The 14,663-nt window shown below is 30.9% G+C and overlaps 1 protein-coding gene across 1 annotated transcript; it reads right to left on the bottom strand.

Moving 5' to 3' along the window:
• Positions 1–898: 898 nt before the first annotated feature.
• On the bottom strand, positions 899–4,501 carry LOC111675912 (solute carrier family 25 member 35-like). The gene is made up of 4 exons (XM_023436779.2): positions 4,230–4,501; positions 3,985–4,160; positions 3,783–3,918; positions 899–1,758 (listed from the first exon to the last, which is right to left on the bottom strand). Exons 1-4 carry the CDS (start codon positions 4,299–4,301, stop codon positions 1,219–1,221), a joined length of 924 nt encoding a protein of 307 aa, XP_023292547.1. The 5' UTR covers positions 4,302–4,501; the 3' UTR covers positions 899–1,218.
• Positions 4,502–14,663: the final 10,162 nt, after the last annotated feature.

Here is a 14,663-nt window from a genome sequence, read left to right as displayed (position 1 = left end):
ACTAATCATCATTCCATAGGTAAGACTATAGATCAGTCTATAGTCAATACTATAAATCAGACTATAGTCCAGACTATAGATCACTCTATAGTCAGGACTATAGATCACTCTATAGTCAAGACTATAGATCAGTCTATAGTCAAGACTGACCTATAGTCTTGACTATAGACTGATCTATAGTCAAGAATATAAATCACTCTATAGTAAAGATTATAGATCACTCTACAGTCAACACTATAGATCACTATACAGTCAATACTATAGATCACTCTATAGTCAAGACTATAAATCACTCTACAGTTAAGACTATTGATCGCTCTATAGACAAGACTAAAGATCACTCTATAGGCAAGACTATAGATCACTCTATAGTCATGACTATAGATCAGTCTATAGTCAAGACTATAGATTAGTCTATAGTCAAGACTATATATAGATCACTCTATAGTCAAAACTATATATCATATTCCAGACTATAGATCACTCTATAGTTAAAACTATATATCACTCTATAGTAAAGACTATCACTCTATTGACTTAAGATCACTCTATAGTCAAGACTATTCACCACTCTATAGCCAAGACTATACATCACTTTATAGCCAAGTGTATACATCACTTTATAGTCAAGTATTTAGATCACTCTATAGTCAAGACAATAGATCACTCTATAGTCAAGAAAATAGCTAAGTCAGATTTTATTTCTAGCCAAAATAAAAACACATTCTTTTTTTTGGATAATTATTCTTTCAGGAGCATTTGTTTTGTTTATTTTTTGTTTATTGTTAGGTTTAGGAATAACATTTTAAAAATGTTTCTTTTTCTAACTACAGGAAGTTTTAAAATACATACAGTTTAGTTTTTTTTTTCATTGTTTTCATTTATAAAAAAAGGCACTTTGTTATTTTACAAGAAAGAAAAAAAATTAAATAAAACATAGGTAAAATAGCAACAAAGAAAAAAAAAACTAAATAAAAACGCTTAGATTACAAAAAAATTTTCTTTTAGAAAAAAAATTTCTTTTTTGTACTTATACAACTGGACTAACAAAATTGGCAAATGATTACATTTCTAATAATAAAAAGAAAATAAAACATATATAATTATTTTTTTTTAAGCTAAAAACTAGGAAAAAAGACATATTGCACATTATTATTAGTTTTAAACTAATATCGTATGGTTTTGTGTTAATATTGATTAGTATGGTTTAATATCTCACTACTTTAACTGTAACATAGCCTTGCCTTCTCTATACTTGTCACGCACAATCAACAATTCATCAAAGAATAATAAAACTAAAGTCGAATGTGGAGCTATTCTCAAGTAATTGGCCCAGAAACCCTTGTACAAACCATAAATACCCTCTGTACGGCATATTTTCAAAAAACAATCCAACCAACCATTATAGCGACCACGTTCATCCCAACCCTGATTATAGAGTCTAGTGGAAATGACATCGGGCGGTGTTATGGCCACCGACATTATAGAACCAGCTATGAGACCGGAACAGAAGGAATTTAGTGCAGGCTGTGTGACCAGATCATATTCTTTAAGCAAAAATTTCGTTTTGCCAAAAGTGGCAATTTGTGCACCCGAACCGATGGCGGCACGTGGTATGGCTGCCATCGAGCCACGCCATAGACCAAAGATACCACGTTTATTGTAGATTTGTTTAAGGGCATCTATCATGCCGGTATGTTGATGCTGATAGCCGACAGCAATTTGTTTAGCGGCCTGAGATTGTAGTTGTGTTTTTATCTGAAAGTGATAAGTGGGAAGAAAAACAGTAATTTATTAAGGAGATTGTCTGGTGGGAAAATAATGCGAATGAGAGATGTCACATAAACATTGTACAAAGGAAAGTTATTAGTTTTTAGTGAAGGCGATCAGTATATAGTCAAGACGATACAATAGTCTATTGTAAAGTCTAAAGTCTATTACCATGACTATGGATCAATCTATAGTCAAAGCTATAGTTAAGTTTATAGTCAAGACTATATATCAGTTTATAGTAAAGACTATAGATAAGTCTATAGTAAAAAATATATATCAGTCTATAGTAAAGAATATAGATCTTTCTATAGTCAAGAGTATAGATCAGTCTAAAATCAAAACTATAGATCAATTTATAGTCAAGACTATAGATCAGTTTTTAGTCAAGACTATAGATCAGTCTATAGTCAAGACTATTGATCAGTCTATAGTCAAGATTATAGATCAGCCCGTAGTCAAGACTATAGATCAGTCTATAGTCAAGACTATAGATCAGTCTATAGTCAAGACTATTGATCAGTCTATAGTCAGTATATAGATCTACAGTCTATAGTAGATCAATCTATAGTAAAGACTATAGATCAGCCTATAGACAAGACTATAGATCATTATATAGTCAAGACTATAGATCAATCTATACTAAAGACTATAGATCAGTCTATAGTCAAGACTATAGATCAGCCTATAGACAAGACTATAGATCAGTCTATAGTCGAGACTATAGATCAGCCTATAGACAAGACTATAGACCAGTCTATAGTCAAGACTATAGATCAGTCTATAGTCAAGACTATAGATCAGTCTATAGATCAGTCTATAGTCAAGACTATAGATCAGTCTATAGTCAAGACTATAGATTAGTCCATAGTCAAGACTATAGATTAGTCTATAGTCAAGACTATAGATCAATCTATAGTCAAAACTTTAGATCAGTCTATAGTCAAAACTTTAGATCAGTCTATAGTCGAGACTATAGATCAGTCTATTAGTCAGGACTATAGATGTCTATAGTCAAGACTATAGATCAGTCTATAGTCAAGACTATAGACCAGTCTATAGTCAAGACTATAGATCAGTCTATAGTCAAGACTATAGATCAGTCTATAGTCAAGACTATAGATCAGCCTATAGACAAGACTATAGATCAGTCTATAGTCAAGACTATATATCAGTCTATAGTCAAGACTATAGATCAGTCTATAGTCAAGACTATAGATCAGTCTATAGTCAAGACTATAGATCAGTCTATAGACAAGACTATAGATCAGTCTATAGACAAGACTATAGATCAGTCTATAGACAAGACTATAGATCAGTCTATAGTCAAGACTATAGATCAGTCTATAGTCAAGACTATAGAACAGTCTATAGTCAAGACTATAAACATCAGTCAATAATGCATAGTAAAGACTTGAATATATATCTGTCTATGGCCTTAACTACAGATTAGTATATAACATGACTCTAGTTCAGTTATCGGACACATCGTCTAGACTTTAAAATTGCATTGATTGCTAGAATATAAGATATAAAACTTTTGCAAGTTCGCTAAAACTTCCTACTTTGGAGATAGTTTATCTTAAACAATTTGTAAAGATTATCAAAAATTTGTTTTATAAACAATAAATTTACCTAGTCATTTTATTTGTACATTTAATTATATGAACAATTTAGTTGATTTATGATTATCTAAGAACTTGAAAAAAAAACTCATTTATGAAAAATTTTAGCAAATCGTAAAAAAATGAAATTATTTAATCTCATGCCATTATCACATAAACTACTCTCTATCTAAGAAAACAAAATGTTATAATATGTTTACCAGATAGTGGGGTGGTCTATAGACACAATGTCCCACTATTATCTTGAGTAATTACTGACATGCTGCTTCGATGTAATGATAAGAGTATGTGTGTGAAAAGTCATTAACTTTAAACAAATTTAAATTGATAACAATGATTTGGCGTAATTTGTTTCTTAATTTGTTGTATGAAACTATTAAGACTTACCATAAAAAATGGACTAGAGAAATAGGAACCAATGGCACCACCAGCTGCCCCCCAAAAAATACCCTTGACAAATGAAACATCTCCAGATTTGGTGTGCATCCAGCCATTGTTTAAAGCCATATTATAAATGCTTAAACTGTTGCAAAAACCAAACATTTTATAACAAATTAAATTTCCACAAAAAACTCATTTAAATACTCACCGAAATGAATTTATAATAAATTGAAAATATAAAGCTGGTGTTAAGCCCTTCTGCAAACCCGTTAAGCCATCATTTTTAGCCACCGTTACAAAAGCATTTACTATACCACGATATGGCTCCACGTAAGTACCCCGGGCGGCCAATTCACCTTGTAATTGTATGCGTGTTTTGACGACCTTGCATGTGGTTGTAATATACATTAATATCGTATAAGTTTTTATTAATGTTTTTCGCATTCAACTTACTTCAATGGGATTGGTGAAAAATGTTGCTCCCACTGAGCCTAAACCACCCAATATAAAATCCGAAATATCCATGTGAAAAGCTAAAATTTACTCGATTTAAACGTTCAAAATTGTACACTAGAAGTTATAGAGAGAGGCGTTGATGGTTTAGCGTTTAATGTTCATTGTTATTTGAACGAATTTTTTTAGCTTTTTGGCCAAATTTGCATAGATTTATGGTGAAATAACAGCAGGCCGTCCAAAATTTTTCCACTTACTTATCAGCTGTTTGATTAGAGTTGTCGGATGTATTTTTCTCAGTCGTACACATGTTTGAAAAGTGTTGCCAGTATAAAAATAAAATCGGGTGATGTTTAACGTTTGCTGGGTGGCAAGCTACATTTTAAAAGGAAATGAAAATAAACGGAAACTAAAAAAAACGTTACAAAAAGATATTTTTAAATACTTAATGCAACACCAAAAATATAATAATGAATAGACTATAGACTAGACTATGGACTAGACTATAGACTAGACTATAGACTAGACTATAGACTAGACTATAGACTAAACTATAGACTAGACTATAGACTAAACTATAGACTAGACTATAGACTAGACTATAGACTAGACTATAGACTAGACTATAGACTAGACTATAGACTAGACTATAGACTAGACTATAGACTAGACTATAGACTAGACTATAGACTAGACTATAGACTAGACTATAGACTAGATTATAGACTAGACTATAGACTAGACTATAGACTAGACTATAGACTAGACTATAGACTAGACTATATACTAGACTATAGACTAGACTATAGACTAGACTAAAGACTAGACTATAGACTAGACTATAGACTAGACTATAGACTAGACTATAGACTAGACTATAGACTAGACTATAGACTAGACTATAGACTAGACTATAGACTAGACTATAGACTAGACTATAGACTAGACTATAGACAAGACTATAGACTAGACTATAGACTAGACTATATACTAGACTATAGACTAGACTATAGACTAGACTATAGACTAGACTATAGACTAGACTATAGACTAGACTATAGACTAGACTATAGACTAGACTATAGACTAGACTATAGACTAGACTATAGACTAGACTATAAACTAGACTATAGACTAGACTATAGACTAGACTATAGACTAGACTATAGACTAGACTATAGACTAGACTATAGACTAGACTATCGACTAGACTATAGACTAGACTATAGACTAGACTATAGACTAGACTATAGACTAGACTATAGACTAGACTATAGACTAGACTATAGACTAGACTATAGACTAGACTATAGACTAGACTATAGACTAGACTATAGACTAACTATAGACTAGACTATAGACTAGACTATAGACTAGACTATAGACTAGACTATAGACTAGACTATAGACTAGACTATAGACTAGACTATAGACTAGACTATAGACTAGACTATAGACTAGACTATAGACTAGACTATAGACTAGACTATAGACTAGACTATAGACTAGACTATAGACTAGACTATAGACTAGACTATAGACTAGACTATAGACTAGACTATAGACTAGACTATAGACTAGACTATAGACTAGACTATAGACTAGACTATAGACTAGACTATAGACTAGACTATAGACTAGACTATAGACTAGACTATAGACTAGACTATAGACTAGACTATAGACTAGACTATAGACTAGACTATAGACTAGACTATAGACTAGACTATAGACTAGACTATAGACTAGACTATAGACTAGACTATAGACTAGACTATAGACTAGACTATAGACTAGACTATAGACTAGACTATAGACTAGACTATAGATTTGATTGAGTTAACAAAGAATTCAAACAAAGATTTTCAAGATGCTTCTTTAAAGATTGCACTAAGCCGGGCATATAAAAATAATATTTATGTAGACAAAGATGAAATTAAACGTGTCTGAGGGGTTTCGCACGTTGAAATTTTATTTTGTCTGACTGACAAAGGTAAATAACTCTTACGGGGGCTAATAGCAATGTATGATCAGTTGTATGAATTAAGAGTATGTTTTACAGTTTTAGATCATAATTCGGTAATTCTGCTGATTTTTTCAATCTACTGTTGTTTTTCTTTTAAGTGTATGCAATTGTTGAAAAAATATATCTTTGATAAGTTCCTCTATGATCATGACAATTGAAAATACTTTTACTTTTTTATGTTTATTCTTGTCATTATTTACAGTTCTAAATAGTATTTTAGTTACACATATTCTTAGGAATTTTTTTCTTTTAGTTTGTAGGTTTCTTTATGTGTTTTTTAATTTTATCTAAAGTAATCATTGGTTTTAATGACTGTGAACTTCCTAAAACATATAAAAGATCTACAATTAGTGAATGTATGGGAATGCAAGTGTCTTTTTTGTTTCTGCGGCAGAGATGTATATGTTGATGCAATAACTTTCAAACAAATATTAGTCTATAGTCTGCACTATAGATAGGTCTATAGTCTGGAATGCAGATTGGTCTATAGTTAGGACTATAGATCAGTCTATATTCTGGACCATTGACCAGTCTATATTCTGGACTATAGATCAGTCTATAGTCTGGACTATAGATCAGACTTTAGACTGGACTATAGATCAGTCTTTAGACTGGACTATAGATCAGTCTTTAGACTGGACTATAGATCAGTCTTTAGACTGGACTATAGATCAGTCTTTAGACTAGACTATAGATCAGTCTATAGACTATAGATCAGATAGTCTGGACTATAGATAAGTCTATAGTCTGGACTATAGATGAGTCTATAGTCAGGACTATAGATTAGTCTATAGTCTGAACTATAGATTAGTCTATAGTCTGGACTATAGCTTAGTCTATAGTCTGGACTATAGATCAGTCTATATTCTGGACTGTAGATCAGTCTATAGTCTGGACTATAGATCAGACTATAGACTGATCTATAGGTCAGACTATAGACTGATCTATAGTCCATATAGACTGATCTATAGTCCAGACTATAGATCAATCTATAGTCCAGACTATAGATCAATCTATAGTCCAGACTATAGATCACTCTATAGTCCAGACTATAGATCAATCTATAGTCCAGACTATAGATCAATCTATATTCCAGACTATAGATTAATCTATAGTCTTTACTTTATGTCAGTCTATAGTCTGAACTATAGATCAGTCTATAGTCTGGACTATAGATCAGTCTATAGTCTGGACTATAGATCAGTCTATAGTCTGGACTATAGATCAGTCTATAGTCTGGACTATAGATCAGTCTATAGTCTGGACTATAGATCAGTCTATAGTCTGGACTTTAGATCAGTCTATAGTCTGGGCTATAGATCAGTCTATAGTCTGAACTACAGACTATAGATCAGTCTATAGACTGGACTATAGATCTGTCTATAGTACGAACTGTAAATCAGTCTATAGTCTGGACTATAGATTAATCTATAGGCTAAGCTATAGATCTTCTATAGTTCAGTCTATTCTCTAAAGTTCTTCACTTTTCCGGCCACTATTTACATTAAAAGTTATAAATTTTCATTTTCCCATCCTCGATAAATAATGAAAATCATTAGAGATGTCAAGACAATTGTGGCAAACACGTTTCAATTGTCTTTATGAGATTTAGTTTCTGGTTCGGATTTAGCGTATACGCTATTTAAAACAACAATAAATATAATAAAATTTGTAGTTTTTTTACGGTTTCCTTACTGGCTAAATTTACAAATCGTTAATAAAACAACAAAAAATTAACTTGTAGTATTATTTTAAAGATCTACCGCAAAATCTACACACATAGGGACAGACAGGCCATTTAATATTAGTGGTTAGTATAGCTATGTACAAACATACATTCATACATAAATGTATTCCAAATGACCCATTGCGAGATCAAGAAAGAAAAAAAACGATTTTTTCCTACTTCTTTTGTTTGAAAATGTAATCGTTTTGATAATAATATCAACTTAAGTTTAACTCACTTAATTAGATTTAACAAATGTTGGATGAACTTTTTATTATTGTTATATTTATAAACATAATCGCGCATACATTATCAAATCCTATATAATCAGTAAAAATACTAAAATGTACGTAAGTGAAGTAGAGTATTGCATATAGAATGATCTGTAGTTTTAAATCTAAACTGATCTGTAGTTAAGACTGACTATAAACTGATCTATCGTCTGGACTAAAAATTGATCTATCATTTGGACTAAAAACTGATCTATAGTCTAGACTATAGACTGATCTATAGTCTGGACTATAGACTGATCTATAGTCTGGACTATAGACTGATCTATAGTCTGGACTATAGACTGATCTATGGTCTAGACTATAGACTGATCTATAGTCTGGACTATAGACTAATCTATGGTCTAGACTATAGACTGATCTATATTCTGGACTATAGACTGATCTATAGTCTAGACAATAGACTGATCTACATCCTTGACTATAGACTGATCTATAGTCTTGACTATAGACTGATCTATAGTCTTGACTATAGACTGATCTATAGTCTTGACTATAGACTGATCTATAGTCTTGACTATAGACTGATCTATAGTCTTGACTATAGACTGATCTATAGTCTTGACTATAGACTGATCTATAGTCTTGACTATAGACTGATCTGTAGTTTTGACTATAGACTGATCTATAGTTATGACTATAGACTGATCTATAGTCTTGACTATAGACTGATCTATAGTTTTGACTATAGACTGATCTATAGTCTATACTATGGACTGATCTATAGTCTATACTATAGACTGATCTATAGTCTAGACTATAGACTGATCTATAGTCTAGACTATAGACTGATCTATAGTCTAGACTATAGACTGATCTATAGTCTAGAGTATAGACTGATCTATAGTCTAGACTATAGACTGATCTATAGTCTAGACTATAGACTGGTCTATAGTCTTGACTATAGACTGATCTATAGTTTTGACTATAGACTGGTCTATAGTCTTGACTATAGACTGATCTATAGTCTTGACTATATACTGATCTATAGTTTTGATTATAGACTGATATATAGTTTTGACTATAGACTGATATATAGTTTTGACTATAGACTGATCTATAGTCTTGACTATAGACTGATCTATAGTCTAGACTAAAGACTGATCTATAGTCTTGACTATAGACTGATCTATAGTCTTGACTATAGACTGATCTATAGTCTTGACTATAGACTGATCTATAGTTTTGACTATAGACTTGTCTATAGTCTTGACTATATACTGATATATAGTCTTGACTATAGACTGATCTATTGTCTCGACATCCGACACTCTAGTCTTAGGGCACTTAAATCTTCGATATAAACTTAAGCAACCAAATTTTTTACACTGCCTACACATACAGCTAAAGTTTTATTTAGTTTTTTTTTTTTTTTTTTTTTTTTTTTTAACTAACCATTATATTTATTTAGTACTGATGTTTTTATGTCTGAATTTATTTTATTTTTTTTTTTTTTTGTAACACTGACTTTGAGAATTCTTTATGAAATTAATGTTGGCGATTGTACTCATAAATACAAGAGACTGGTATTTTTGTGAATTAATATTTTTATGTGTGAATTCTTTTTAGCAATAATGTTTTTTTTTCATAATTTGTTCCTTAATTCTTGACGACTATAAAAAAACAAAATCCATATAACTTGACAGCACTATAAATATGACAGATAAACTGTCATGTCGATTGGTTTGTCAGTTGCTCTTTTTTGTAAAGTGTGTTGTTGTCACTTGGAAATAAATGTTTTATTTAAGAGTTTTATAGTCTAGACTATACATAAGTCTAAAGTGTATTTTTGATTAAAGATCAATCTATAGCCGTAGTCTAAAGTCTTGACTCTAGATCAGTCTATAGTCTTGACTATAGATCAGTCTATAATCTTGACTGTAGATCAGTCTATAGTATTGCATATAGATCAGTCTATAGTCTAGACTCCAGATTAGTCTATAGTCTTGACTATAGATCAGTCTACAGTCTTGACTACAGATCATTCTGTAGTCTTGACTATATATCAGTCTATAGTCTTGGCTATAGAACAGTTTATAGTCTTGACTATAGATCAATCTACAGTCTCGGCTATAGATCAATCTTTAGTCTATAGATCAATCTTTAGTCTATAGATCAATCTATAGTCTCGACTATAGATCAATCTATAGTCTTGACTATAGAACAATCGATAATCTTTATAATAGATCAATCTATAGTCTTGAATATATATCAGTCTACGATCTTGACTACAGATCAGTCTACAATCTTGACTATAGATCAGTCTATAGTCTTGACTGTAGATCAGTCTATAGTCTTGACTATAGATCAGTCTATAGTCTTGACTATAGATCAATTTATAGTCTTTGCTATAAATCAATCTATAATATTGACTATAGATCAATCTATAGTCTTATCTATAAATCAATCTATAGTATTGACTATAGATCAATCTATAGTCTCGACTATAGATCAATCTTTAGTCTAGACTATAGATCAATCTATAGTCCCGACTATAGATCAATCTATAGCCTCGACTATAGATCAATCTATAGTCTTGACTAAGGAACAATCAATAGTCTTGACTATAGATTAGTCTATAATCTGGACTACAGATCAGTCTACAATCTTGACTATAGATCAGTCTATAGTCTTGACTGTAGATCAGTCTATATTCTTGTCTATAGATCAATCTATAGTATTGACTATAGATCAATCAATAATATTGACTATAGATCAATCTATAGTCATGACTATAGATCAGTCCGTACTCTTGACTATATATCAGTGTATAGTCTTGACTATAGATCAGTTTATAGTCTTGACTATAAATCAATCTATAATCTTGACTATAAATCAATCTAAAGTCTCGAATATAGATCAATATTTAGTATAGACTATAGATACATCTATTGTTTTGACTATAGATCAATCTATAGTCTTGTCTATAGATCAATCTATAGTTTTGACTATAGATCAATTTATAGTATTGACTATAGATCAATCTATAGTCTTGCCTATAAATCAATCTATAGTCTTAACTATAGATCAAGCTATAGTCATGACTATAGATCGGTCTGTAGTCTTGACTATATATCAGTCTATAGTCTTGGCTATAGATCAGTTTATAGTCTTGACTATAAATAAATCTATATTCTTATCTATAGTTCAATCTAAAGTCTTGACTATAGATCAATCTATAGTCTTGTTTATAGTGCAATCTACGGTCTCGACTATAGATCAATCTATAGTCTCGACTATAGATCAATCTATAGTCTCGACTATAGATCAATCTATAGTCTCGACCATAGATCAAGCTATAGTCTTCACTATAGATCAATCACTAGTCGTCATAATAGACTGATCTATAGACTATATGTCAGTCTATAGTCTTGATAATAGATGCGTTTATAGATCATCATAGACTATGGATTTCCAGTTTCTTTTGGAAATAGTGTAGTAACAAGTTATTTGTAATAAATGATTGCTCGCCTTGCAATAATTTCAACAGCTAATAATAAAGTTTTTTTTTTCAAAAAATAAAAACAAAAAAATTTTACAAAAACCAAAATCATCAATATGTTTATTAGACAAAATATTCGATTCAGTAAAGAAACCAAAAACTAAAAAAAAAATCCAAAAATTTTTTTGGCATCATTATTAAATTTTGCAACATAAATCCCCGAAAAAAACAACAATAAATAAATGTTAAAAATCTTCAGTTAGTTGTGGCTAATATAAGGTTTGTTGTTACAACTATCACAGATGATATTAATATGATTGTTGTGTTTGTTGTAGTTATGTTTTAAAATTTTTGTTAATTTTTTTTGCGGTATCCAAGAGTCTGCTGCGTAAAAATGCAAAAACCGGTAACTTGTAGATTTTGTTTTTAGGTTTTTAAATTATATTTGTTTTTAAGTTATTTTTTTTTGGGTTGTTTTAAGTTAAATATATTTAAAACAAAAAAAAAAGAAATATTTATAAATTAACTACTATATTGTTAACGACTTGCAATGTTATGAAAGAGTTTTACAATAAAACTACAAAAAATAAAAATTAACGAAAACAAAAATCAGTTAAAACCTCTGGACGGACAGACACAAAGATACAGACAAAAATACGTATAATCTGTTAAAGCCGGTCAAGTACAAAGGTCCATTTATTTTGGGTGAAAGTATTTTGTAGTCTTCAGCTTTAAAAGTTCGATTAAGATTTATCAATTAAATGCTAATAAACAGAATTTTTTGTTTTCTTAAATCTATTACAATTTAATTTTAATCTTTGGTTTTTATCTTTTCGTTTTGATATTTTAAAGTATTTATTTTATTGTTGTTGTTAAAGTTTAATTAATGGTTTAGTTTAGCTATTTAATAACATAAATATGTATTAAATTTTGAAGTAGTTAACTGACCCTGTTGTCTAGTTTGTTTTTTTTTGTTTTACATAAATTTACATTATTTTTAAAATTAACTTCCGGTAAAGTGACTTTTTTGTTAATATTTTGTGAATATTTATTTAATCTTAAATACCAGATAACAGAAGCTTCCAGAATATAAATGCAAAAGAATTTTGTTTTATTACAAACTAAGTCCAGACTTAAGATCTTTCTTTAGCTTAGACTTTAGATCATCTTATAGTCAAGATTTTAGCTAAGACCACACTTTTGACTAAAGACTAGTCTCTAGTACAGATTATAGATTAGATTATATAACAAAATATTTATCATTTATAGCAATAAATATAGATCAATCAAGAAGAAAGATTTGTTTATAGATCAGATCCGCACACAGTTAGAAAATAGGTCATTCGGTCTTTAGTTTAAACAACAAAAATGTCGGACTTTATATCAGTGTATAGTCCAAACTATCAATGAACACTATAATGACTAAAGATTAGTCTATAACCCAGGCTATAGATCGGTTTATAAACCACACTATGAAACAACCTAAAGTCCAGATTATAGAACAGTCTAAAGTCCATAGAATAGTCTATAGTTCAGATAAATCAGTCAATAGATCAGTCTATAGTCCAGACTATAGATCAGTCTATAGTCAAGACTATAGATCAGTCTATAGTCCAGACTATAGATCAGTCTAAAGTCCAGACTATAGATCAGTCTATAGTCCAGACTATAGATCAGTCTATAGTCCAGACTATAGATCAGTCTAAAGTCCAGACTATAAATCAATCTATAGTCCAGAGTATAGATCGGTCTATAGTCCAGACTATAGATCAGTCTATAGTCCAGACTATAGATCAGTATATAGTCCAGACTATAGGTCAGTCTATAGTCCAGACTATAGATCAGTCTATAGTCCAGACTATAGGTCAGTCTATAGTCCAGACTATAGGTCAGTCTATAGTCCAGACTATAGATCAGTCTATAGTCCAGACTATATATCAGTCTAAAGTCCAGACTATAGATCAATCTATATTCCAGACTATAGATCAGTCTATAGATCAGATTATAGATCAGACTATAGTCCAGACTATAGATCAGTCTATAGTCCAGACTATAGAACTGTCTATAGTCCAGACTATAGATCAGTCTATAGTCCAGACTATAGATCAGTCTATAGTATAGACTATAGATCAGTCTATAGTCCAGACTATAGAACAGTCTATAGTCCAGACTATAGATCAGTCTATAGTCCAGACTATAGATCAGTCTATAGTCCAGACTATAGATCAGTCTATAGTCCAGACTATAGATCAGTCTATAGTCCAGACTATAGATCAGTCTATAGTACAGACTATAGATCAGTCTATAGTCCAGACTATAGATAAGTCTATAGTCCAGACTATAGATCAATCTATAGTCCAGCCTAGAGATCAGTCTATAGTACAGACTATAGATCAGTCTATAGTCCAGACTATAGATCAGTCGTTAGTCCAGACTATAAATCAGTCTATAGTCCAGAATAATAATCAGTCTATAGTTTAGACAATAATTCAGTGTAAAGTCCACACTATAGATCAGTCTATTGTCCAGACAATAGATCTATCTATAGTCTAGACATAGATTAATCTTTAGTCTAGACCACAGATCAATCTATAGTCTGGACTATAAACTGATCTATAGTCTGGACTATAGATTGATCTATGTCTAGACTATAGATCAGTCTATAGTCCAGATTATAGATGAGTCTATAGTCCAGACTATAGATCAGTCTATAGTCCAGATTATAGATCAGTCTATAGTCCAGACTATAGATCAGTCTATAGTCCAGACTATAGATCTGTCTATAATCCAGACTATAGATCTGTCTATAGTCCAGACTATAGATCTGTCTATAGTCCAGACTATAGATCTGTCTATAGTCCAGACTATAGATCTGTCTATAGTCCAGACTATAGAACAGTCTATAGTCCAGACTATAGATCAGTCTATAGTCCAGACTATAGATTAGTCT

This window comes from Lucilia cuprina, chromosome 6 (assembly GCF_022045245.1).
Source record: "Lucilia cuprina isolate Lc7/37 chromosome 6, ASM2204524v1, whole genome shotgun sequence".
Lineage (NCBI taxonomy): Eukaryota > Metazoa > Arthropoda > Insecta > Diptera > Calliphoridae > Lucilia > Lucilia cuprina.
This window is presented reverse-complemented; position numbering and strand designations above follow the sequence as displayed.